The sequence below is a fragment of the Pseudophryne corroboree genome, chromosome 8 (genome assembly GCF_028390025.1).
Source record: "Pseudophryne corroboree isolate aPseCor3 chromosome 8, aPseCor3.hap2, whole genome shotgun sequence".
Lineage (NCBI taxonomy): Eukaryota > Metazoa > Chordata > Amphibia > Anura > Myobatrachidae > Pseudophryne > Pseudophryne corroboree.
Window position 1 is genome coordinate 421892251 of NC_086451.1, and position 27628 is coordinate 421919878.

The window sequence follows — 27628 nt, forward strand, 5'->3', positions numbered from 1 at the left end:
TCATGCAGGTGACTTGTAAATCCCTCTAATGCTCAGTTAAATGTCCACAATGTATGCGCAGTTTTCTAAATATCGTGAGTTGCAGCCGCATCCGGAATTGTGTGTGTAACTCGAATTAAACTAAAATCAACAATCATTGATAAAAATTCGATAAAAATATCTAAATTTATTACATTTTTGCAGTCCAAAATATGAAATTCTGATTTAAAATCTGAATTCCGAAATTCGGGAAGAACCAAACTGGGACTCGGTTCGGAGTTTCTTCAGTGTCATGTACATGCTAGATACACTCTAATATAAACTGCATTGCTAGGTGATTATGGTATACTGAAAGTATGGCCAATTTAAATGTGTGCACAAGGTGTCCCCTATTTTTTTTTATCTGATGTAGTTATAATTTGTTACTTTCTTGCTGTCAAATGTGAGTATGAAGTCAGTGAATAGAGAGTTATGGGCCCTACACACTGACAGATCCGCCGCCGAGCTGCCCGACGGCGGATATGGCTGACAGGCGACCCGGCGGGGGGGGGAGGTGACGGGGAGAGTGAAGTTTCTTCACTCCCCCCGTCACCCGGCCCCATAGCAGTGCATGCTAATATGGACAATCTCGTCCATATTGGCCTGCATGCACAAGCGACGGGGCACCAACGATTAACGAGCGCGGGGCTGCGCATCATTAATCGTTGGTGTCTACGTTCATATCGTGCATTTTATCTGCCAGTGTGTAGGGCCCTTAAGAGACATACAATACATACGATAAATGTAGACATCAATCCGAGTTGATCGCTCGCTGACGATTTTCGCAGTGCAGCGATCAGGTGAAAAAATGGCATTTATGCGCATGCGTATGGGCCGCAATGCGCATGCACGACGTACGGGTACAAAGCTCTTTGTGGTTGTGCTCAGGTTCTAGCGAAGTTTTCCTTTGCACTGACGGTCGCAAGAAGATTGACAGAAAGGGGGCGTTTCTGGGTGTCAACTGACCGTTTTCAGGGAGTGTTTTCAAAAACGCAGGCGTGTCTGGGCGTTTGCTGGGCGAGTGTATCCCGTCAAATCCGGACAGGAATAGGCTGAAGTGATCGCAAGCGCTGAGTAGGTTCAGAGCTACTCTGAAACTGCACAAACTGTTTTTGCAGAGCTCGTCTGCACATGCGTTCACACTTCCGCTAAGCTAAAATACACTCCCCAGTGGGCGGCGGCATAGCGTTTGCACTGCTGCTAAAACTAGCTAGCGAGCGATCAAGTCGGAATGACCACCATAATACAGTATATGTGTTTAATAAGAAGAAGAACATTTACACTTGCAGCAAAATGTTAAATAATTTATTTTAAAAATGTCATTACCTGGATCCCTTTAACATTAGGCAACAAAACAGGCTCTTGCATTGCATTTGTATACGTATTCCTCTATGTTCCAATCAACATTACATACTGTAGCTAGGGGTCTATTTACTAAGCCTTAGAGAGAGCTAAAGTACCTACCAACTAGCTCCTGTCAATTTTAAAACAGCCTGTAACATGACAGTTAGGAGCTGATTGGCTGGTACTTTATCTCTCTATACTGTATCTCTCTCCAAGGCTTAGTAAGTAGACCCCCTAGACTTAGAAATGTTCATGGATAATACTTTTTTTTTTTTTTTTAAAGCATCTTCCATTAAAAGTGCATTATAGGGTGGCTGCTGTACCCCTCTCCTACCCAGCAAAGCGATCTAGTGATTGTCTAAAATTCTAGAACTCTAAAGGTGGTTACACACTGGCCGATATATTGGCCGTTCTCTTGAACGGCCGATATATCGCGGGTCCGTCGGCCAGTGTGTACGGCCGATACGTCTGTGAACTCCGTCATTCACAGACGTATCGGGTCAGCCCCGCAGCACAGCCGACGGCCAATATATCTACCGATATATTGGCGCGTCACTGTGTGTGTATAGGCGGTCGGCCGACCAACCGTACACATGCTGCGACGGCCGGCGGTGATTGACAGCTGAACTGGGTGGGCGTGTGTACATGCCCGCCCAGTTCATGATGTCAGTCCCCGACGGATCGGGCAGTGTGTATGCACAGCACACTGCCCGATCCGTCCATAGATATATATGCCGATCAATTGATCGGCAGATATATCTTCCAGTGTGTACCCACCTTAAGGGGGACATTTACTAAGCAGTGATAAGAGAGGAGAAGTGAGCCAGTGGAGAAGTTGCCCATGGCAACCAATCAGCGCTGAAGTAACAGCTATAATTTGCATACTATAAAATTATACAGAGCTGCTTCTCCACTGGTTCACTTCTCTGCTCTCATCACTGCTTAGTAAATGTCCCCCTAAGTACAATAGTGGTTGCAGGATCGTTGATGTCCCACTGATTGCCTCTACCCATAGCACTAGGTGATGGGAAGGGGGTGTTGCTTTAACATTTCTTGAGCGGCAGAAAATATCAACGTTTAAAAAGCTGTCTACAGGAAATGTGCTAATATTGTCATCTTACGCCTAATAGTGGCCACACAAAGGGTGAGATGTATCAATCCTTCCAGAGAGATAAAGCGCAGAAGTTGCCCATATCTATCAATCAATCAATCAATCAATCAATCAATCAGATTTTAACTGACATTTTATAGACGGTGTTTGATAAATGATTCCTAGAAGCTGATTGCCTACAAGCTGATGGATGCTATGGGCAATGTCTAAACTTCACCTCTCTCTAATCTTTGATACATCTCCCTTAAAGGCTAATACAGCAGGTTGGCCTGAGCGTTGAGGAAAAGGATCAGTCAATTACAACGCCATTATGTCGTGATCAGGCGGTGTGCTAATTATATTGCCACATAGACTATGTCCACTGCCATCCTAATGTACAGGCACACTGGGCATCTGCCCAGGGCCCCACGATTTTATGGGCCTTTGAACAGGGGCAGGTTGGTGCCTCCAGAGCTTCTTGGGAGGCAGGTAGAGAATACAGTCCAGACGCTCTTATTGTGAATTACACACAATGAGAGAAGACAGGCAGCATTCTCTAGCAGCCTCCCAGTCTGCAGCCAGACAGTGAATGGCTGTCAGCATGCTGATTGGTGGATGGCTGGAGCTATCCACCAATCAGAGTGCAGCATTCTCTACCTGCCTCCCAGCTTGCAGCCAGTGATTGGCTGACAGCATGCCGATTGGTGGATGGCTAGAGCTATCCACCAATCAGACTGCAGCATTCTCTACCTGCCTCCCAGCTTGCAGCCAGACAGTGAATGGCTGACAGCATGCTGATTGGTGGATGGCTGGAGCTATCCACCAATCAGAATACAGCATTCTCTAGCTGCCTCCCAGCCTGCAGCCAGACAGTGAATGGCTGACAGCATGCTGATTGTTGGATGGTTGGAGCTATCCACCAATCAGAGTGCAGCATTCTCTACCCGCCTCCCAGCCTGCAGCCAGACAGTGAATGTCTGTCAGCATGCTGATTGGTGGATAGTTGGAGCTATCATAGTGCTGACAGCCATTCACTGTATGGAAGCACGTGGAGAGACAGTACAGGACCACAGGAGTGGTAAGTTGTTTTTTTGTTTTGTTTATATATTCTCTTGAAAGGGTGTGTAGGAGCCCAGTGTATTGCTTTGCCCAGGGCCTACAATGCTGCCCTGCTGTGTCTGTGTGCCAGTTGGCCAAAACCTCAGTCGCTATGTAATAGTAAAGTTTAGCTAGCAAATCATTACACTAAGCCAACAATATATATATATATATATATATATATATATTCACATTACATCTGTTCATAGACAAAGAAGCCTTTCTATCATTGGTGGCTAGTGGGCAGCAGTAACTATTGCAGATCACAGTAAAATAAAATAAAGGTGTAACAAACGTATATCTTACATTCTATATATTTTTAATGACCTCCACTGTAAAGTGCGCTGTAAACTAATCTCTATATAAATATAAAAACATAAAAACATACATCTGTGAGGCTACTAATGTCATAGTGTAAGGGTCCCTCATCTCATCAGCTGGGACGTTCATGGTGTCTTCACGATATGTTACTTGGAAAGTGCTGTAATGGTGAAGGACACATCAAGTACAACGCTGGAAACACTCATAGTACCGTAGTGCAATAAGAACGGACACAGGTCTATAAAGTTCAACCTTTCATGACTTGTAATTGTGGAGAGCGAGAGGAAGGCAGTCTCGCTAGTCCCTGAGACCTCTTTACATAGTGGTTTTCTTATAGACCCTCACAGTCCTCTGGCTAAATGTCCCTTTTATTCTCTCACATCACAGTAGTTGCAGGAGGTAACATCTCTACTCTCTGACCAACACGAAAAGAACATCTAGTCCATCATCAAGCTTCCTAACTCTGGCTCCCAATTTCCATCCAGACGCAAACGTAACGTGTGCCAAATGAGCACTTTCTCAAGCATGATACATCCGATTAACCAGAAGGGGGCATACTCCAACGTAATCAGGCCCTTAAAGTTGTATTTAAAGTGGCTGTAGTCCCAGGGGCAGGCACCCAAACGCTTCAGCAACCATCCAGAGCTAAACTCGCACAGATACACCCAAATGGTGTACAGGAGGGAACGTAGAATGAAGCCACAGTGGAGTCTCAAAGCTAGGTACATATGCTCAACCCCCAGCATGGCAACTCCATAAATAAAGAGTGCCCAGACACTGGAGACACCTCGAAACCTCCAGTCTCTGAGGGCTATAAAGTCGTAGAAAGCAGTGAAGAGGACTTCACACACGTAGCCATGGATGGCGTAGATGTAGAGGCGATGAAGGAGGCACAATGGCTCTGCTGACTCCATCATGAGGGGACACCTGTGGAAGAGGACAAGAGAGAGCCAAGGAATGAGATGTGTCATCCAATCTAGACCGGGAAGACTAAAGCTGTGGCACGCGCACTGAGCCTGCTGCTTGGCCTGACAGTCAAATGATATTATCAATGTCCAATTTGGCCATTCATATGGATGAATTAAATTGGATAAGGTCCAGCCATTAGGTGCTCGGGCTGAGCAGTCTGATCACTTATAGCACAGGTTCTCAAACTCGGTCCTCAGGACCCCACGCGGTGCATGTTTTGCAGGTCTCCTCACAGAATCACAAGTTAAATACTTAGCTCCACCTGTGGACCTTTTAAAATGTGTCAGTGAGTAATTAATACACCTGTGCACTTGCTGGGTTACCTGCAAAACATGCACTGTGTGGGGTCCTGAGGACCGAGTTTGAGAACCCCTGACTTATAGCATTGATGGGTTCTGGTAGTGAAAGATGACTGCAAGCACAGGCTGACACAATTGTTTAAGGCTGGTCAAGTCTCCCATACATCAATTCAGTATATGCATTTAGCATCCAGTTCTTACCATTATACCTCCTTTCTTTTCTCTGTCCTTACCCATTAACCCATTGCGTCTTTTCCCAGTCTTTGTTTTCCCTTTCCCTTGCTACCACACTGTATTCGCCCTAGTCTTTACTAGGGTGTGTGAGCGGTGCCACCCACAGAGCACAGGGCCCTTGCTTCTGGCTAGCACGGTGCCATTCACCTGTTGCATTGATTAAGGTTATATCAGATCTTTACAGTATAATTCAATGGAATGCTTGCTTACTATATAATATGTCCTGTAAGATTAGAACGAGTAGGAAATACAGGTGCTATGATAGGCTGTGTATGTCCTGTCACATGTACAGGTAGGAAGAGGAGGATATAAAGGTACTATGATAGGCTGTGTATTTACTGTCACCTGTACAGGTACGATGAGGAGGATATAAAGGTACTACAATATGCTGTGTATGTCCTGTCACCTGTACAGGTAGGCTAAGTAGGAATAAAGGTACTACGATATGCTATGTACATCCTGTCACCTGTACAGGTAGGAAGAGGAGGATATAAAGGTACTGTGATAGGCTGTGTATTTACTGTCACCTGTACAGGTAGGATGAGGAGGATATAAAGGTACTACAATATGCTGTGTATGTCCTGTCACCTGTACAGGTAGGATAAGTAGGAATAAAGGTACTACAATATGCTGTGTATGTCCTGTCACCTGTACAGGTAGGATAAGTAGGAATAAAGGTACTACAATATGCTGTGTATGTCATGTCACCTGTACAGGTAGGATAAGTAGGAATAAAGGTACTACGATATGCTATGTATATCCTGTCACCTGTACAGGTAGTAGGAAGAGGAGGATATAAAGGTACTATGATAGGCTGTGTATTTACTGTCACCTGTACAGGTACGATGAGGAGGATATAAAGGTACTACAATATGCTGTGTATGTCCTGTCACCTGTACAGGTAGGATAAGTAGGAATAAAGGTACTACAATATGCTGTGTATGTCCTGTCACCTGTACAGGTAGGATAAATAGGAATAAAGTTACTACAATATGCTGTGTATGTCCTGTCACCTGTACAGGTAGGATAAGTAGGAATAAAGGTACTACGATATGCTATGTACATCCTGTCACCTGTACAGGTAGGAAGAGGAGGATATAAAGGTACTATGATAGGCTGTGTATTTACTGTCACCTGTACAGGTATGATGAGGAGGATATAAAGGTACTACAATATGCTGTGTATGTCCTGTCACCTGTACAGGTAGGATGAGGATGAAGAGGAAATAAAGTTACTAAGCTATGCTGTGTACATCCTGTCACTTGTACAGGTAGGATGAGGATGAGGAGGATATAAAGTTACTACAATATGCTGTGTACAGTATGTCCTGTCACCTGTACAGGTAGGATGAGGAGGCTATAAAGTTACTACAATATGCTGTGTACAGTATGTCCTGTCACCTGTACAGGTAGGATGAGGATGAAGAGGAAATAAAGTTACTACAATATGCTGTGTATGTCCTGTCACCTGTACAGGTAGGATGAGGAGGATATAAAGTTACTACAATATGCTGTGTATGTCCTGTCACCTGTACAGGTAGGATGAGGAGGCTATAAAGTTACTACAGTATGCTGTGTATGTCCTGTCACCTGTACAGGTAGGATGAGGATGAGGAGGATATAAAGTTACTACAGTATGCTGTGTATGTCCTGTCACCTGTACAGGTAGGATGAGGATGAGGAGGATATAAAGTTACTACGATATGCTGTGTATGTCCTGTCACCTGTACAGGTAGGATGAGGAGGATATAAAGTTACTACAGTATGCTGTGTATGTCCTGTCACCTGTACAGGTAGGATAAGGACGATATAAAGTTACTACAGTATGCTGTGTATGTCCTGTCACCTGTACAGGTAGGATAAGGACGATATAAAGTTACTACGATATGCTGTGTATGTCCTGTCACCTGTACAGGTAGGATGAGGAGGATATAAAGTTACTACAGTATGCTGTGTATGTCCTGTCACCTGTACAGGTAGGATGAGGATGAGGAGGATATAAAGTTTCTACAGTATGCTGTGTATGTCCTGTCACCTGTACAGGTAGGATGAGGATGAGGAGGATATAAAGTTTCTACAGTATGCTGTGTATGTCCTGTCACCTGTACAGGTAGGATGAGGATGAGGAGGATATAAAGTTACTACAGTATGCTGTGTATGTCCTGTCACCTGTACGGGTAGGATAAGGAGGATATACAGTTACTACGATATGCTGTGTACGTCCTGTCACTGGTACAGTTGGAGGCGGAGAGAGCTGTAAACGTTCTGTTTTGTTACCTCAGTCAGACGTCCCTTGTCAGTGTGTGACAGGTCTCCTCAGGTATGTACAGTTCCACAGTCTTCTCCTCCGCTGCACTGTTTCTTCTACTTATCAATCCTATCTTATGATCTGTCTTATGTACCCACACCTCAGCCCTCCCTCCCCTATATACCCACACCACACCCCTCCCTGCAATGTGTACCCATAACTCACCCCTCCCTGAATCTTCTCTCTCAGCTGCCAAAAAATAGTGGCACGGCCAGGATGTACATTATGTACACACACCAAATATACAAAGCAAACATACAGATATTACTTTCTAAACTCATCCTCAGACTGGGAGATGGGAGAAGTCTTCTATTAACCTGGGTCCTTCTGACTGAGGGTAGGATCTAATATATTATCTCATGGCAAATGAACTGCACAGGCACCTGGGGAAAAACTGGGAGAAAGTATATCAAAGCTGACTGTGGATGGTCCCTGGGTATAAAGATGTGTCCCTGGAAATCGCTGTCTCTGAAAGTGTTCTTATATTTGGGTTGAATAACTGCCTAGTACAGTTCCAGTCCCCGTCTATTGCATATTGGATGTTCTCATGATTCTTTTTCATGACAATTTAAAAGTTAATATCTAATTAATAGAAATATTTGTATTCACCCAAAAATAACATTATAATCATGACAAGTAGACAGTGTCAGGCTGGGGCAAGAAGGGGGCCACCGGGGTAATGCCGTGGTAGGGGCCCATGCTTAAGGGTGTGGCCAGACAATAGTGGAGGTGTGGCCAACCACAACAGAGGCCCCGCTAACTGTAAGAAAGTGCATGGGCTGGGCCCATAGTCCTGTGCAGTATAAGGTTCTATATGTAATGTATAATTAAAGTGCACTAGGATACAGCCTGGAACCTAATACCTAGAGGGGGGGTGGGCCCACAGGCAGTGGGGCCTACCGGTGGTTTCCCCTGTTCCCCTGTGGGCCAGTCCAACCCTGCCAGTAGACATATCATTATGGGTGTTCCATCTAGACAGTACTTTGCTCACTGTACTTAGGGCCCAATTCAGACCTGATCGCTCCTCTGCGAATTTGCAGAGATTTGCGGTCGGATAGTCGCCGCCCAGACAGAGTGAATACCCGCCCTGTGCAAGTCTGCGTACGCCGTGCGAAAAGCTTTGCAAACACTGGTCAGCTGCAAATCCGTTTGCAACTCACTCACCATCAAATGTTTTTTTCCAGTCTGTACGTAGCCCAGGACTTACTCCTACAGTGCGATCACATCAGGCTGATCGGGGCCGGAGCTGACGTCATACACCCTCCCTGAAAACGCTTGGGAACGCCTGCGTCTTTCCTGACACTCCCAGAAAATGGGCAGTTACCACCCCAAACGTCTGCTTCCTGTCAATCAACTTGCGTACGCCTAGCGATCAAAAAAGGCGCTGGATTCTTTTGCAGTTTGGCCTCGCACGTGCGCACTACGATCCGTACACATGCGCAGTAGATCGATAATCGGACGCCTTGCGAATTCGCACAACAGCGATCGGGTCTGAATTAGGCCCCTAGTTGCATCTGCTTAGCAGTAAAGAGTCCACTGAAATTATTTTATAGTGTTGAGAACTAGAAACGTTCTGATATTCAAAATAGCCCTTAAAGGTGACATATAGTCAGATGAAAGAACGATACTATCATTTTATGTTTCAAATCATATTTTCCTCCTGGTTAATCAGGCTGATTATGGCAGTATGGATTACTTATACCGCTTTCACACCGCTGAAGCCGAGTCACACCCGGGATTTGCACACGGGTCCTTCCCGAGTGCGAGTCGGTAAGATCCCTTTCAGACTGGCAGCCCGCCTAGGCTTATTACCCAGTTGGTGGCGTCACCGTCAACGCGCCCGGAGGCGGCGCTTGGAGATAAGTTGATCTTCAAGTGCTGCCTTTTCCTGTAGTGTGAATGGGTCTCGGGTCGGACTATTTCAACTGGCCCCTTTCAGACTGCGCCCCAACCCGGGGTGGCTGTGCATTCACATGCAATAAACCGGGTTATTGCCGGCGGTCTGAAAGGGGTATTACTTATACCTCTGTCACCCCAAACTTATAACCCAGGTTATTGCTGAGTCAACCCGGGTCCAGGCTTGGTGTGAGAGGGTCTACCTGGGTTGTGTTACCCGGGAGTCTGACCGTGGTTGTTTGTGGTGTGAATGGTGTGACCTGGGTCATCTGAACTGGGTCATGCTTAAAATATACAGAGAACCGGATCACTGGCGCTTGGAGATTGTGTCATCTGCAAGCACCAGCGGAGGGAAGACCCGGCAACCCAGATCCAGCCTGTGATATGAACGGGGTTTCAAACAGCTGTGACATTGCTTGAAACCATGTTCAATAATCCAGATCGTTCCTGGGTTTTTGGTAAGAAAAGGGTAACAGTGGTACACAGTCCTTACATCATACCTCCCAACTGTCCTGATTTTTGTGGGACAGTCCCGGTTTTTTGGGACTGTCCTGCTGTCCCACCTGCGGGCCACAAGTGTCCCGCGGTGGGGTGGGGTGGGGGGGTGGGCAGTTGGGAGGCTTTGTCACTCGCTGCTCTGCTTAGTCAGTGGGAGAGGGGGCATGCCAGCGGCTCACAAAGCGCTGGGCATGTCTCCTCAGTTACGAAAACCAGGGGCGTGGCTTATGATCACGGCACTCCCGTGAAGCCATGCCCCATTCCGGAGACCAGCGGGGCGCCAATGTCCCTCTTCATACAGGACAAAAGTTGGGAGGAATGTTACATTAGTGCACTCTGGGGCAGATGTATTAAGCCTGGGAAGTGATAAAGAAGTGGTAAGTGGAAAGTTGATAACGCACCAGCCAATCATTACGGGGTTGAAAAATGACAGGAGCTGATTGGCTGGTGCATTATCATGTTGCACTTATCATTGCTTTATCGCTTCTCCGGGCATAATACATCTGCCTCACTCTCGTCCTTGGACTGACTCTTAACTTTTGCTCAGTTGTAGCTATTGAACAGGTAATCACAGTCTTTCTGGAACTTCTCATTCACTTATGAGCTCGTCATCCAGCTCACATAGATCTGTCTAGAGGTACTCTAACCTGTTCTAAGGAGGCACCTGATCTGCCTACATACTCAAATGACCTCTCTGTCCCTCCCTGCTCACTATCTCACTCTTGGAAACGTCATTAGTCTCTCTTTGCTCCTTTCCGGACACTGGCCCTCATTCCGAGTTGATCGCTCGCTGGCTGCTTTTAGCAGCATTGCACACGCTAGGCCGCCGCCCTCTGGGAGTGTATCTTAGCTTAGCAGAAGTGCGAACGAAAGATTAGCAGAATTGCTCGAAAACTTTTCCTGCAGTTTCTGAGTAGCTCCAGACCTACTCCTAGATTGCAATCACCTCAGTCCATTTAGTTCCTGCTTTGATGTCACAAACACGCCCTGCGTTCGTCCAGCCACTCCCCCGTTTCTCCAGCCACTCCTGCATTTTAGCCTGACACGCCTGCGTTTTTTTAGCACACACCCGGAAAATGCTCAGTTACCACCTAGAAACACCCACTTCCTGTCAATCACACTACGATCAGCAGAGCGACTGAAAAGCGTCGCTCGCCCCTGTGTAAAATTGCTTAGTTTTGTGTGAAATTATTTGGCGCGTGCGCCCTGCGGCCCGTACGCATGTGCAGAACAGCCGATTTTTAGCCTGATTACTATGCTGCGAAAAACGGCAGCGAGCGATCAACTCGGAATGACCTACACTATGGAGCCGATTCGATTAGCCCGATAGCTGCCGGAACGGCTTCCAGCGGCTGTGCGTATTATGTCGTGGTAGGCCTATTCTGCTAGCAGCCAATAAAGGAGAGAGTAGAATCAGCTAACCGTAACTTGCTGATACATCTGCAACGCGAGCTGCCTCCTATATTGAGAGGTGTAATCTAAAAGCTCAGATGTGATATTTGCAAACTCATCTCTCACACAGAGCTCAGAATACATCTCATTTGTCCCTTGTCTATGAGGCGGCTGTACAATGCCTGTGACCTGCACTTGATGCTCCACCAAGTTACAAGCTGAGTTTGTGAAAGGCAAGCTTGTAGATGGATTCATACAGAAAACAGAGAACATAAGCAATGACAAGGCGCCCAGAGCAAAATGCACTGTGAGCGGCAAAGCCACTGACCCAGCCCATAATGGTGCCCACCTGTCATAACATGTAGTGCCAGAGATGATATTGTAAGTCAAAAGAGCTAATGAGCTCTCTTAAAGAGGACATATGGGGGATATGCAGGGGGACGCTCAGCAAATTGCTAGTTCGCCTTGCATGTCTGGCTCTGCCTGCCCCCCCGCACGGGTGCAAAAAGATTGGACGGCGGCAGTGCTTTTGCACTCGGCAAGTAGCTCCCTGCCTGTGCAGCTCCTGGGTCTCAGCAGATGCGTGTTACATCACACAGCCCGCCCCCGCAACGGTCCAGACACGCCTGCGTTATCCACATCGCTCCCCATCCAGCCTCTGCCTGTCATTCAGGCAGTGGTGATCGCATCCCTGAGATGCTTTTAATATGTCACTGGGCTCCTGGGGTGCGCTCGCTGCGCAAGCGCACTCCGCAAAGGGCTTCAGACTGCGATCGCTGCCGCTGCAGCGATCCAGTCTGAATTAGCCCCCAAGAACAGAACCTTGCGGGACACCTACAGTTAGTGGAAGTGGAGGGCTGGAGTCATGAGAGGAGACAGAGAAGGAACGATCAGAGAGATTGGAGGATCACAAGGAGAGAGCAGTATCATCATGACCGAGGGAGAGAAAGATTTGCAGAAGGAGAGGGTGGTCCACAGTGTCAAAAGCAATAGAGAGTTCAAGTAGAATAAGAGAGTAGTGGCCCTTGGATTTAGCAGAAAGGAAGTCATTGCAGATTTTCGTGATGGAAGTTTCAGTGGAGTGGACAGGACGGAAGCTGGTATGGGTCAAGCAGTGAGTGGGAGGAAATACAGGCAGTAAGGCAGCTGTAGACAATACACTCACGGAGGAGGCAAAAGAGAGGCGTGAGATGGGTCGCTAGTTGGAGAGAGTGTGTGGATCAAGGGTAGGTTTTCTAAGAACAGGGGAGATGAGTGCATGCTTCAAGGCAGAGGAGATAGTGCCTGATGAAAGGGAGAGATTGAGGAGATGGGCAAGATGGGGACAGGCAGAAAGAGAGGTAGCGGAGCGGAAAGGGTCAAGTGGGGAGGGAGGTGCAGATGAGGGCCATGACTTCCTCACCAGATACATGGGAGAAAGATGTCAAGTTGGTAAAAGGGATGGGGAGGGGTAGTAAGGGAAAGAAGGTGGTTGGTTGCTGATGCACCTTATGGGCTATCAGACCCCTCCACATGTACCTTATTGGCTGTCAGATTCCTCCACATGCCCCTTATGGGCCATCAGATCCCTCCAAATTACCTTATTGGCCATCAGCTTACCTTCACATGACCCTCATAGGCCATAATATACTTCCACATACCCTTTATGGGCCATAAGATCCCTCTACAAGCCACTTATGGGCCATCAAACCCCTCCACATGCCACCAGAAACCTCAACATGCTACTTAAGAGCCATCAGAGCCCTCCACATGCACCTTTATAAACAGCTTTCTGTGGCTTCTAATATGGTCCTAGTGTGGGTGTCTGAGCAATAGTACAAAATTATAGTATTTTGTTACTCCACACACACAGAGAGTATTTATTCTTCTATGCAATTCCATATTTAAAAAAATATATAAAAAATAATAATTATATATATATATATATATATATATATATATATATAAAATCTATTTTTTTTATAAATAATATTTCCAAATTGGTATTAAAACAATACTTTTTCCCAAAGTCAGGAGAAATGGGAGTAGAGGTGAAGGTACCAGTGCTGATCCCTGCGCCCCCCCCTCCCCCTCCACGCCCCCAGACAACTGGACCATGGAGCAGTGGAAGAAGAAGTTGGCCTGCTCTGATGAATCACATCGCCTCTGTTTCTTTGTGTGCCAAAGCCAGTGAACGGGGGAAGTTTCACCACACCAGCAGCGTTGTTTTTCTGGATATCCTGAGTAATCTGAGGGTTACTCAGATATCCGATGGTCGACGTGCTGATCTCTTGGTTTAGAATGGGTTGATGTCTTTAGTTATCGCAAGCCAGTAAGTGATTCAGATGCGGTCGTAGTGCCAGCGCAGCAGCTATCCTTTTCAGTGACGGAACTGCGATGCATCGCAAGTGTAGCCGCCGCCCACAAGTGTTCAGAGACACCCACCGGAGCCATTGCAACATGTCCTGCAACTGCGTACTCCATCGCAACCAGAACATTGACTCTCTTAGGGCCCCCGGTGCAGCACAGAATGGCTGTGGGAGCTGCGAGGCTGACGCCGTGTTTTGTGCGTACCAGATTGCAGTTAAACGCCGAGACACGCCCAGAAAACGGTCACAACACGCCTGCGTTTTTGTAGATACAGCCCGTTACCTCCCCCAAACAGCCTCTCCCTGTCAATCACTCTGCGTCTGATTCCTCAGTACGAGTGGCATCGCAAAGGTGCCTTGGCGCGTGGGCACTGTGGCCACGATGCCTGCACAGTCTACCAATAATCTATCTGCTGTGACACAATCGAAGTTGCGACTACATCTGAATCAGACCCATTGCTAGAAGAAAGCATATTCCTGTCAGACATCACCGCCTGTGTGACCTAGTCATGTGACATTGCTTGTTTACTGAGAGACAGATCTCAGAGCTCACACGGTAAACCATTCTCTAGTGGGGATGAGAGAACAATGTTTCTTTATACTGTATATTTGTTAAAAAAAAACTAATATAGGGAACTAGACGGTGACAGAATGTAATGTGTTCCATAGCAGTGTCTGGTTGGGTTATGAAGGGCCCACTGCGGAAATGCAGAGGTGGGGGCCCATGCAGCTTAGTTGTGTGTACAGCTTCCAGAGGGGGCGTGGCCAGCTAGCACAGGGGCTCGGCTAACTATTAGTGTGGTCTGGGCCCTTATAAATATATACACAGCAAGTACTGATAGTGCATGCATTATAATGTACCAGATTAATAATAGCAATGCACTATAGAGAATACACCATAATCCAGTGCTATATAATATAATATAATATAACATATGCATAATCTATAATTTAATTGCACAGTATGGAACCTAATCCCTAGAGGAGGGAGTTGGCCATCAGGCAGTGGTGCCCACTGGGGGTTTCCCCTGCACCCCTGTGGGCCATCCGACCCAGGGGGTAATTCAGACCTGGTCGCTAGGCTGCATTTTCTCACAGCCTGCGATCTGGTCCGAACTGCGTATGCACCACAATGCACAGGCACATCGCACGGGTACAAAGCAAATCGCCGCTCAGCGATGGGTTTGTGCGACGGATCCGTTCGCATGGGCGATCAAAGGAGATTGACAGGAAGAAGGCGTTTCTGGGTGGCAACTGACCGTTTTCAGGGAGTGGTTGGAATAACGCAGGTGTGTCCAAGCGTTTTTAGGGAGGGATCCTGACGTCAATTCCGGTCCCGGACAGGCTGAAGTGATCGCAGCAGCTGAGTAAATCCTGTACTGCGCAGAGACTGCACAAAATCAGTTTGTGCAGCTTTGTTGCACATGCGTTCACACACTTGCACAGCTAAAGGGCACTTCCTCTGTAGACGGCGACTATCTGATCGCAGCAGTGCAAAATCGCTTGCTAGCAATCAGGTCTGAATTACCCCCCCCCCCCCCCCCCCCTCCCCAAACCCCCCTCCTGTCCTGTAGGGTAAAAACCACCCTGTAAGGTTTCCTGCCTGACAGCACGGCGCCAGGAATTATTTTGCTAATCTCTTCTGGGCATGTTTTCTTTTGACGAAGACAATTTTATAAATAAATTTACCCCAATTACATAACACATCAATGTAGAACAGAAAACATAGTCATAAAGCATAAAGTATACAGAAAATGCTCCATGCCAGAATCTGAATACAGGGCCTAATTCAGACCTGATGGCTCCTCTGCGATCAAATAGTCACCACCCATAGAGAGTGAAAACGCGCCCCGTGCAAGTGTGCCATGCAAAAACTTCGCCAGACAGCGGACATCTGCAAATCCGTTCGCAACTCACTCACCATCAAATGATTTTTCCAGTCTGGGCGCAGCCCAGGACTTACTTCTACAGTGCGATACAAACAGGCTGACCGGGGCCAGAGCTGACGTCACATACCCTCCCTGAAAACGCTTGCGCACACCTGTGTTTTTCCTGACACTCCCAGAAAGCGGCCAGTTACCACCCACAAACGTCTGCTTCCTGTCAATCACCTTGCCTACGCCAAGCAATCAAAATTTACGCACCATCATGTTGCTGTTTGGCGACGCGCGTGCGCATTGTGGTGCATACACGTACACAGTTATTCGACAATCATCTGCTGTGCGATTTCGCACAACAGAGATCAGGTCTGAATAAAGCCCACAGTGTGATAGGACACTTTGCTGCTGAGTGGGTCCAACAAACGGACAGCAAACCCCACAACGTGACAAGTGGCAAGGGTTTACTACACGTCTATTAATATTGGGGGTCATTCCGAGTTGTTCGCTCGCAAGCGGATTTTAGCAGATTTGCTCACGCTAAGCCGCCGCCTACTGGGAGTGAATCTTAGCATCTTAAAATTGCGAACGATGTATTCGCAATATTGCGATTACACACCTCGTAGCAGTTTCTGAGTAGCTCCAGACTTACTCGGCTTCTGCGATCAGTTCAATGCTTGTCGTTCCTGGTTTGACGTCACAAACACACCCAGCGTTCGCCCAGACACTCCTCCGTTTCTCCGGCCACTCCTGCGTTTTTTCCGGAAACGGTAGCGTTTTTTGCCACACGCCCATAAAACGGCCTGTTTCCGCCCAGTAACACCCATTTCCTGTCAATCACATTACGATCGCCAGAACGAAGAAAAAGCTGTGAGTAAAATTCCTAAGTGCATAGCAAATTTACTTGGCGCAGTCGCAGTGCGGACATTGCGCATGCGCATTAAGCGGAAAATCGCTGCGATGCGAAGATTTTTACCGAGCGAACAACTCGGAATGACCCCCATTGTACGCTGTTTTCTATATTGAGCATTTTCCCTCACCATCTATTTTACATGTATGCTTCCTCTTCTGGTGACACGTTCCGTGTACCTATTATACAGAGGTGTGGCATCTGTCAGAGCTATATAATTGTTATTATTAATAATAATACTGTCACTCATACACACCAAGTAGACAACACACAGTTACACAATAGCACGTGCAGCACTCAGTAAGAGCCATTTACCTCATCTGCAAATGTACCTATCCCCTGAGCGCACCATTTCAGGGTAGAGCCCCCTTTTATCCAGCTTCACTATTATCTCACTAAAGTGCAAATGTGTTACAGTTTTACAGGCGCCACCTAGAACGTGGGAGTGGCTGGACGTCGTCACTCAGGATCCCAAACACACATATTAACCCATTTACCACCAGTGCAAAGTTCCTAATACAGAAAATATATAGAACAAATCTATAAAACAATATATATAGAACAATATAAAAAACAAAAGAGTCCAATGCCAGATGCATAATCAAATACATTATATTTTTATTTAGATTGGTGAGATGGGGAGGGGGGGGGGGATTGCAGAATTTATAAACATATTCAAATTATAATTAATATTCAGTTTTAATCAATAATTATTATTAATCATGTTATTAGTATTAATCATAATTTCTCTTACGTCCTAGAGGATGCTGGGGACTCCGTAAGGACCATGGGGTATAGACGGGCTCCGCAGGAGATCTTGTGCCCAGAGGAGAATGGGTGCACTGCAGAGAGCTCTCCAGAGTTTTCTGTGGAAAAATAATTTTGTTAGGTTTTTTATTTTCAGGGAGTCCTGCTGGCAACAGGCTCCCTGCATCGTGGGACAGAGGAGAGAGAAGCAGAGCTGGCTTGTGAAGTTGGGCACTGTTTCTAGGCTACTGGACACCATTAGCTCCAGAAGGAGTCAGAACACAGGTCTCACCTGGGGTTCGTCCCGGAGCCGCGCCGCCACCGTCCTCCTCACAGATGCCGAAGATAGAAGCCGGGTGAGTATTGAGGAAAAGACTTCAGGCGGCAGAAGACATCAGATCTTCATGAGGTAAGCGCGCAGCGGTAAGCTGCGCGCCATTGCTCCCTGTCACACACACAATGCAGGCACTGAAGGGTGCAGGGCGCAGGGGGGGGTGGGGGGGGGGGCCCTGGGCAGCAATAAACCTCGTTTTGGCCATAAATAAGGTGGATTAGGCTGGGGGACAGTAAATCCGCGGACCCCCGCCATTTTATTAATATATGATGAAGGGACCGAAGCCCGCCGTCGGGTGGGCGGGGCTTGATCCTCAGCACTAACCAGCGCCATTTTCTCCACAGAGGCTGCATGAGAAAATGCTGGCTCCCTGTTCTCTCCCCTGCTGAGCTTCACAGGTTGAAAAAAGGAGGAGGGGGGCACTTTGGCGACGTGAGTGGAGATTACGATTATAAACATATAAAAGCGCTATCTGGTTGTATATTCCAGTGTTTTTAAGCGCTGGGTGTGTGCTGGAATACTCTATCTCTCTGTCTCTCCTAAGGGCCTGGTTGGGGTTTTGTCCCCTTATAGGTAAATCCCTGTGTGTGTGGGGTGTCGGTACGTGTGTGTCGACATGTCTGAGGCGGAAGGCTTCTCCAAGGAGGAGGTGGAGCAAATGAGTGGTGTGTCCCCGTCGGTTGTGCCGACTCCTGATTGGATGGACATGTGGCATACGTTGCATGCAAGTGTGGCATCTTTACATAAGAGGCTTGATAAGGCTGGTTTAGGGGGGACATCAGGCGGTCAATCCTCAGATTGGACCGACTCACAGGGCCCGTCGGGGTCTCAAAAGCGTCCCTTAACACAAGACACTACTACCGACACGGATTCTGATTCCAGTGTCGACTATGACGAAGTAAAATTGCACCCTAGGGTGACTAAAACTATTCAGGGTATGATTGTGGCAATAAGGGATGTCTTGCATATTGTGGATGAACCCTCGGTCCCCGACACAAGGGTACACATGTTTAAGGAAAAGAAACAGATTATTAATTTTCCCACATCTCATGAATTAAATGAGTTCTTTGGAAAAGCTTGGGAGACTCCGGATAAGAGACCGCAGATCCCCAAAATAATTTTTATGGCATACCCTTTCCCTAAGCAGGACAGGGAGATTTGGGAATTGCCCCCCACTGTGGACAAGGGGATCCGGTCTGAAGATCGACAGTGTCTAGGTCGACAATGTTTAGGTCGACCACTATAGGTCGACTCACTAGGTCGACATGGATGGAAGGTCGACAGGGTTTCTAGGTCGACATGTGCTAGGTCGACAGGTCTAAAGGTCGACATGAGTTTTTCACATTTTTTTTCTTTTTTTGAATTTTTTCATACTTAACGATCCACGTGGACTACGATTGGAACGGTAAAGTGTGCCGAGCGAAGCGGTAGCGGAGCGAAGGCACCATGCCCGAAGCATGGCGAGCGAAGCGAGCCATGCGAGGGGACGCGGTGCACTAATTTGGGATCCCGGTCACTCTACGAAGAAAACGACACCAAAAAGAAATAAATCCTCATGTCGACCTTTAGACCTGTTGACCTAGCACATGTCGACCTAGAAACCCTGTCGACCTTCCATCCATGTCGACCTAGTGACTGTCAACCTATAGTGGTCGACCTAAACATTGTCGACCTAGACACTGTCGATTTGATGAACCACACCCGTGGACAAGGCCCTGACGCGCTTATCCAAGAAAGTGGCGCTACCGTCTCCTGACACAGCGGCCCTTAAAGACCCAGCAGGTCGCAGGCAAGAAACTACCTTAAAGGGTATTTATTCTCATACGGGTGCTGTGCTAAGACCGACGATTGCGTCGGCATGGGTGTGTAGCGCAATTGCAGCTTGGACAGATGAGCTGACAGATCAATTTGATACTATGGATAAGGACACTATATTCCTAACTCTAGCCCATATAAAAGACGCAGTCTTATTTATGAGGGATGCTCAAAGGGACATTGGATTGCTAGCTTCTAGGGCCAATGCCATGGCTATCTCAGCGAGAAGATCCTTATGGACTCGCCAATGGACGGGTGATGCAGATTCCAAGAAACATATGGAAGTACTACCCTATAAGGGGGATGTATTGTTTGGGGATGGGCTGACGGACCTGGTTACCACAGCTACAGCAGGTAAATCAAATTTTTTTACCATATATTCCCCAACAGCAAAAGAAAGTAACACCCTATCAGATGCAGTCCTTTTGGTCGCACAAGTCTAAAAGAGGTCGGGGATCCTCTTTCCTCGCCAGAGGTAAGGGCAGAGGCAAGAGAGCACCTGCTGCGGCAGGTGCCCAGGAACAAAAGTCCTCACCGGCTGCTTCAAAACCCACAGCATGACGCTGGGGCTCCCCTGAGGGAGTCCGCAACGGTGGGGGCACGTCTTCGACTTTTCAGTCAGGCCTGGGTCAGTTCGGACCTGAATCCCTGGGTGCTGGAAATAGTTTCCCAGGGTTACAAACTGGAATTCGAGGAGGTGCCCCCGCGCCGATTTTTCAAATCGGCCCTACCAGCTTCCACATCGGAAAGGGATGTAGTGTTAGCTGCAATTCAAACGCTGTGTATACAGCAAGTGATAATCAAGGTTCCCCTGCACCAGCAGGGAAGAGGTACCTACTCAACCCTATTTGTGGTCCCGAAACCGGACGGTTCGGTCAGACCGATTTTGAATCTGAAATCCCTAAACCTGTACATAAAAAGATTCAAATTCAAAATGGAATCACTCAGAGCGATAATAGCCAACATGGAGGAGGGGGAGTTTATGGTGTCTCTGGACATAAAGGATGCGTACCTTCATGTCCCCATATATGCCCCCCATCAGGAATACCTGAGATTCGCTGTACAGGATTGTCATTACCAATTTCAGACGTTGCCGTTTGGACTTTCCACGGCCCCGAGGATTTTCACCAAGATAATGGCGGAAATGATGGTGGTCCTGCGCAAGTATGGTGTCACAATTATCCCATACTTGGACGATCTCCTGATAAAAGCGAGATCAAGAGAGAAATTGCTGAGCAGTGTGGCGCTCTCTCTGAGAGTGCTCCAGCGACATGGTTGGATTCTAAATCTACCAAAGTCACAGTTGATTCCGACAACTCGACTGCCGTTCCTAGGTATGATACTGGATACGGAACAAATGAAGGTCTTCCTCCCAATAGAGAAAGCCCAAGACATCCAGAACATGGTCAGAGAACTGCTAAAACCGAAAAGGGTGTCAGTTCACCAATGCACTCGAGTTCTGGGGGAAATGGTGGCGGCCTACGAGGCCATTCCCTTCGGCAGGTTCCATGCAAGGACTTTTCAATGGGACCTTCTGGACAAGTGGTCCGGGTCCCATCTGCACTTACAGCGGAAAATAACTCTGTCCCCAGGGACCAGAGTGTCCCTCCTGTGGTGGTTGCAAAGTGCTCACCTCCTGGAGGGTCGCAGGTTCGGAATTCAGGATTGGATCCTGGTTACCACGGACGTGAGCCTCCGAGGATGGGGAGCGGTCACACAGGGAAAACATTTTCAGGGTCTGTGGTCAGACCAGGAGTCCTGTCTACACGGGATCCGGTCTGAAGATCGACAGTGTCTAGGTCGACAATGTTTAGGTCGACCACTATAGGTCGACAGTCACTAGGTCGACAGGGTTTCTAGGTCGACATGTGCTAGGTCGACAGGTCTAAAGGTCGACATGAGTTTTTTAAAAAAAAATTTGGGGGGGATTTTTTCATACTTAACGATCCACGTGGACTACGATTGGAACGGTAAAGTGTGCCGAGCGAAGCGGTAGCGGAGCGAAGGCACCATGCCCGAAGCATGGCGAGCGAACGCGGTGCACTAATTTGGGATCCCGGTCACTTTCCGAAGAAAACGACACAAAAAAAATCCTCATGTCGACCTTTAGACCTGTCGACCTAGCACATGTCGACCTAGAAACCCTGTCGACCTTCCATCCATGTCGACCTAGTGACTGTCGACCTATAGTGGTCGACCTAAACATTGTCGACCTAGACACTGTCGATAAAACGAACCACACTTGTCTACACATCAATGTGTTGGAACTCAGGGCCATTTACAACGGCCTTCGACAAGCGGAGAATTTTCTTCGAAACCTACCGGTTCTGATTCAATCAGACAATGTCACAGCAGTGCAAATTCGGCTGGGTCTGGAGAGTTGACCAAACAGGCGCAATGCAGCTAAGGTGTTAAAGGCTTAGATAAATGTCACCACATTTAAAACAAGGAATACAATACAAGAATTTTAAACCCTTCTACACACTCAGCGCAACATAAAAATGTATATACGTCCCTTTGTTTCCTTCCTTGGACGTTGATGACTCCTTCTTGCAAATCTTCTGACAGCTTAATCTCTATTCCGTGAACTCCAGAATGTGAAATAAAAAACAGAATAACAACCACCAATGTGTAATATTTTCTTGTTTGTAAATAGTCTCTATATCAAATGTCTCTATATCGAGGTTTAACTCCAGCGTACCAGGACTCATACAAAGTAAAAATAATATGTGCTCATAAAGGTATCTTTATCCTTTCCTTTCAGTCATCCAGTGTTCAATTCACCAAAGAATGTGAAGGTAGTGTGAAATATTTAAGTGAAGAATAGTCTGGTTGGGAGCGTACCCTCAGACTCACACAAAAGATGCAAGCTGCAAACACATCTAGGTTTCTTTGGGGTATAGCGCACTGCGTACCCAAACTCACAATGCACGATGTAAGATGACTCTCATAAAGGTATCTTTCAGAAATTGTGATAAGTCAGTCCTTTCTCCACCCAGATGTCTTGTGTGTTCAGTGTTAGCGTGAAAAACAAAATATACAATAGTGTGTGGTACGTTCTTGTGGGTCAATATATGAATTCAACAAGAGCAATTTGGACCAACTCGTACCTACGCACCAAACATAACATGTGCCCAAAATATTTCTATGTGTCCTTCCTTTTAACTCCTTTGTGTATTAAAAATACACCACAAAGTGTGGGGGAAAATATGGAAGAGAAATTTGTCCCGAAAGGAGAAAGAGCCGTGTGGGATGCGTACCCCAAAACTCACAGAAAGAATACAGCTGGTAAGCACATCTAGGTATCTTTGGGGTAAATTATACAGCGTACCCGAACTCACACAGAAGGATGTATGGTGACTCCTATAAAGGTTTCTTTCAAACACTGTTTACTCCCATCCATACGTCTCCGACCCCTATGGCGTTATGGGCTCAGAAACGGGAAAAAGAGGAAAAAATAGAACAGAATGTGTAGTAGGTTCTGGAATACGCTGACAAATTTAACAACAGTAATCCAATTGAAGCGTACCCCCACTCACACAAATAGAGAATGGTGTACACATATCAAGGTATCTTTAGATGTTCTTATCCTAGCAGGTCAAACAATCGAAATGGGAGCCCCCAGAGGAAAACTGATCACTAAAGGATGCGTACCACAACACTCACAGAAGCAATGTAGGGATCAAACACATCATGGTATCTTTAGCATGTATAATATCCAAAAAAAATCTCGTACCCGGACTCACACTCTAAAGTGGAATGCAGCTCCTATCAAGGTATCTTTACTGGGTGCTCAGTGGGGTGTCTTTCTTTCCAGCTTACATCCACCCAAATGGCATGTATCCACAGGTTTTTTCATAAAAACAAATTTATTGATACAGAACAATAAAAAAATCCATAGAATAAAAAACCATCCGCATAGAAAAAAATAAAAATAAAAATTGTCCCAAAAAATGTATACAAGAATAAAACTTTCACAGATGAAAAATTGATGTTGGCTACTCACACTCCTGATGGCAGTATCAACGCGTTTCGGTCATGTGACCTTTATCAAGATAATGTGGAGTGTGCAGGAGCCAAGTATTTAAAGAAGGAGTAGCCAATAGAATCACAACAGGAAATGATATCATGCAATTTAGTAAAAAACATACAAATATCCCCAATAAGGAGCATAAGCAAACTTATTGCAAGCTCCAGTATATTGGATTCAAGATATTACTCGTCCTCATATAAATAGTGTTTCCTTTAACATCTTTCAATACTTGAACCGCAGTCTAATTGACAAAATCGCGCTGGCAGGAAGTACCCGGCCGCCGGGGCTGCTGGGAAGTGTAGTTTGATTCTGAAACTTCAGTGTAGTTCGTCAGATGCAATACCCGGAAGTGACATCGTATGAATAGATAGGAATGTCCAGCTTCCGGAACTGATGGGAAATGTAGTTTTTTCTTCATGTTCCTCCTGTGTAACTCACAGTGCCCGGATGCTCTGCCGCGGGTGTCAGCGGAAATGACGCTCGTCGGAATTATGGGAAATGTAGTGCGGGCCATCCAAAGGATGTAGTTCAAATAGAAAGACTGACCCGTTCCGATCACATGACGTTTTAGTAAACTTGAACGGGGAGCATCATGGGATGTGTAGTTTATTAAAGTTTCTGGAATGAAATAAATTATCAGTATCATACCCAATTTCTATTACAAGATAGAATGATACACCTTCTATTAGTTGCATGACCATTATCATTGCAAAAATTAATAGAAATGCTATCCCTTTATTTCACAATAAAATAGTGTGCCTCCCATTGGTTACATAACCTATATCATTATGAAAATTAATACAAAAATAAATGGGAATGCTTTCCATCTTAAAGCAAATCAGTACATTATATAGAAGATAGATTTTAAATTATAAAGAGGCAGACCCAAAAGAGTATATGTACAAGTAAAGATATCCATACAGGATACACATCTGAAAATACAGAATTGAATACATCTTATAGGAACCACTTTAGTTCAAAGTCACAGTTCAGTCCATTCGGACTAAGAGTATTATAATTGTATATACAGTTCATTTCCATTTTCGCTAGACTGCTTACTGTGTCCCTATTCCTCAATGTGCTTTGAACATGTCTTATGCCATAAAAACCAGTAATACCCGAAACTAGTGAATCATGTTTGTATTTAAAGTGGAGAGACAGGGAATGAGTCTCCAGCCCTTTCTTTACATTCCTGATGTGTTCTCCCATTCGTACCTTAAGGGGACGGGACGTCCTCCCAATGTAAAAGAGGTTACATTTACAACGAATGGCATATATGACATTTTTGGTGTCACATGTGATGAAGTTTTTAATGTCTACATCTATATTATTGATGGAATTTTTTTTGATGTTACTAATGCCATCCCCTTTCACGTTCCTGCACCCGATACAACACCCACACCTAAAAAAAACCTTGTGAGGTAATTCTTGTCAATGGGAGAGATGGTTGAAAGACACTAGAGACTAGCTTATCTTTTAGATTAGGAGCTTTACGATAGATGTGGACCGGATTATTGGGTATCAAGGTGCCAATCACTGGATCTTTTTTCAAGAGTTCCCAGTGCTTTTTTAGGACTCGTTAGATTGATTTATGCTGTACATTGTATTCCGTGATAAAAGCCCATTCGAATTTTACATCTTTCTTTTTGTGTTGTCTTGTTTTCGATAATAGATCTTTACGTTCTAATGCGCTGCTATTTTCCATAGCCTGATTCACTCTATCTGTGTTGTAACCACATACCTCAAATTTCTTAGACATTTCTACCGGCTGAGTGCGGAAAGTGTCATCCTTACTGCAATTCCTTTTAAGCCTAGTAAATTGGCTCACCGGAATCGAGTTCAACCAATTATCATGGTGACAACTAGTGGCCATGATGTAAGTGCCACAATCCGCAGGTTTGGAAAAAGTTTTAGTGTTAATCCTCTGATCCTCTACATATACTGTGATATCCAAAAAGTCAATGGTTTGTTTATCACGGGCAAAGGTAAGTTTTATATTTCTATTGTAGGTGTTCAAAAGTGTACAGAAACTATCCAATGAGTCGTCGTCACCTCTCCAAATAAAAAAGATATCGTCTATATATCTTGAATCCAATATACTGGAGCTTGCAATAAGTTTGCTTATGCTCCTTATTGGGGATATTTGTATGTTTTTTACTAAATTGCATGATGTCATTTCCTGTTGTGATTCTATTGGCTACTCCTTCTTTAAATACTTGGCTCCTGCACACTCCACATTATCTTGATAAAGGTCACATGACTGAAACGCGTTGATACTGCCATCAGGAGTGTGAGTAGCCAACATCAATTTTTCATCTGTGAAAGTGTTATTCTTGTATACATTTTTTGGGACAATTTTTATTTTTATTTTTTCTATGCGGATGGTTTTTTATTCTATGGATTTTTTTATTGTTCTGTATCAATAAATTTGTTTTTATGAAAAAACCTGTGGATACATGCCATTTGGGTGGATGTAAGCTGGAAAGAAAGACACCCCACTGAGCACCCAGTAAAGATACCTTGATAGGAGCTGCATTCCACTTTAGAGTGTGAGTCCGGGTACGAGATTTATTTGGGATATTATACATGCTAAAGATACCATGATGTGTTTGATCCCTACATTGCTTCTTTGAGTGTTGTGGTACGCATCCTTTAGTGATCAGTTTTCCTCTGGGGGCTCCCATTTCGATTGTTTGACCTGCTAGGATAAGAACATCTAAAGATACCTTGATATGTGTACACCTTTCTCTATTTGTGTGAGTGGGGGTACGCTTCAATTGGATTACTGTTGTTAAATTTGTCAGCGTATTCCAGAACCTACTACACATTCTGTTCTATTTTTTCCTCTTTTTCCCGTTTCTGAGTCCATAACGCCATAGGGGTCGGAGACGTATGGATGGGAGTAAACAGTGTTTGAAAGAAACCTTAATAGGAGTCGCCATACATCCTTCTGTGTGAAATCGGGTACGCTGTATAATTTACCCCAAAGATACCTAGATGTGCTTACCAGCTGTATTCTTTCTGTGAGTTTTGGGGTACGCATCCCACACGGCTCTTTCTCCTTTCTGGACAAATTTCTCTTCCATATTTTCCCCCACACTTTGTGGTGTATTTTTAATACACAAAGGAGTTAAAAGGAAGGACACATAGAAATATTTTGGGCACATGTTATGTTTGGTGCGTAGGTACGAGTTGGTCCAAATTGCTCTTGTTGAATTCATATATTGACCCACAAGAACGTACCACACACTATTGTATATTTTGTTTTTCACACTAACACTGAACACACAAGACATCTGGGTGGAGAAAGGACTGACGGATCACAATTTCTGAAAGATACCTTTATGAGAGTCATCTTACATCGTGCATTGTGAGTTTGGGTACGCAGTGCGCTATATCCCAAAGAAACCTAGATGTGTTTGCAGCTTGCATCTTTTGTGTGAGTCTGAGGGTACGCTCCCAACCAGACTATTCTTCACTTAAATATTTCACACTACCTTCACATTCTTTGGTGAATTGAACACTGGATGACTGAAAGGAAAGGATAAAGATACCTTTATGAGCACATATTATTTTTACTTTGTGTGAGTCCTGGTACGCTGGAGTTAAACCTCGATATAGAAACATTTGATATAGAGACTATTTACAAACAAGAAAATACTACACATTAGTGGTTGTTATTTCTGTTTTTTATTTTCACATTCTGGAGTTCACGGAATAGAGATTAAGCTGTCAGAAGATTTGCGAGAAGGAGTCATCAACGTCCAAGGAAGGAAACAAAGGGACGTATATACATTTTTATGTTGCGCTGAGTGTGTAGAAAGGGCTTAAAATTCTTGTAATGTCACAGCAGTGGCTCATGTGAACCGCCAAGGCGGGACAAAAAGCAGAGTTGCGATGGCGGAAGCCACAAGGATCCTTCGCTGGGCGGAAAATCATGTAAGCGCTCTGTCAGCTGTCTTCATTCCGGCAGTGGACAACTGGGGAGCAGACTTACTCAGCAGACACGATCTCCATCCAGGAGAGTGGGGACTTCATCAAGAAGTCTTTGCAGACGTGACACGTCTTTGGGGAACTCCTCAAATAGACATGATGGCG

At 45.6% G+C, this 27628-nt stretch overlaps 1 protein-coding gene across 2 annotated transcripts; it reads right to left on the reverse strand.

The window, feature by feature from the left end:
- Nucleotides 1-1310: 1310 nt before the first annotated feature.
- LOC134949409 (transmembrane protein 229B-like) lies at nt 1311-16988 on the reverse strand. 2 transcript variants are annotated; one of them, XM_063937963.1, is made up of 2 exons: nt 16917-16988; nt 1311-4798 (listed from the first exon to the last, which is right to left on the reverse strand). In XM_063937963.1, exons 1-2 carry the CDS (start codon nt 16919-16921, stop codon nt 4309-4311), a joined length of 495 nt encoding a protein of 164 aa, XP_063794033.1. In that variant the 5' UTR covers nt 16922-16988; the 3' UTR covers nt 1311-4308. The 2 variants fall into 2 exon arrangements, with proteins under 2 accessions (XP_063794033.1, XP_063794034.1); XM_063937964.1 differs by lacking the exon at nt 16917-16988 and adding an exon at nt 7650-7761.
- Nucleotides 16989-27628: the final 10640 nt, after the last annotated feature.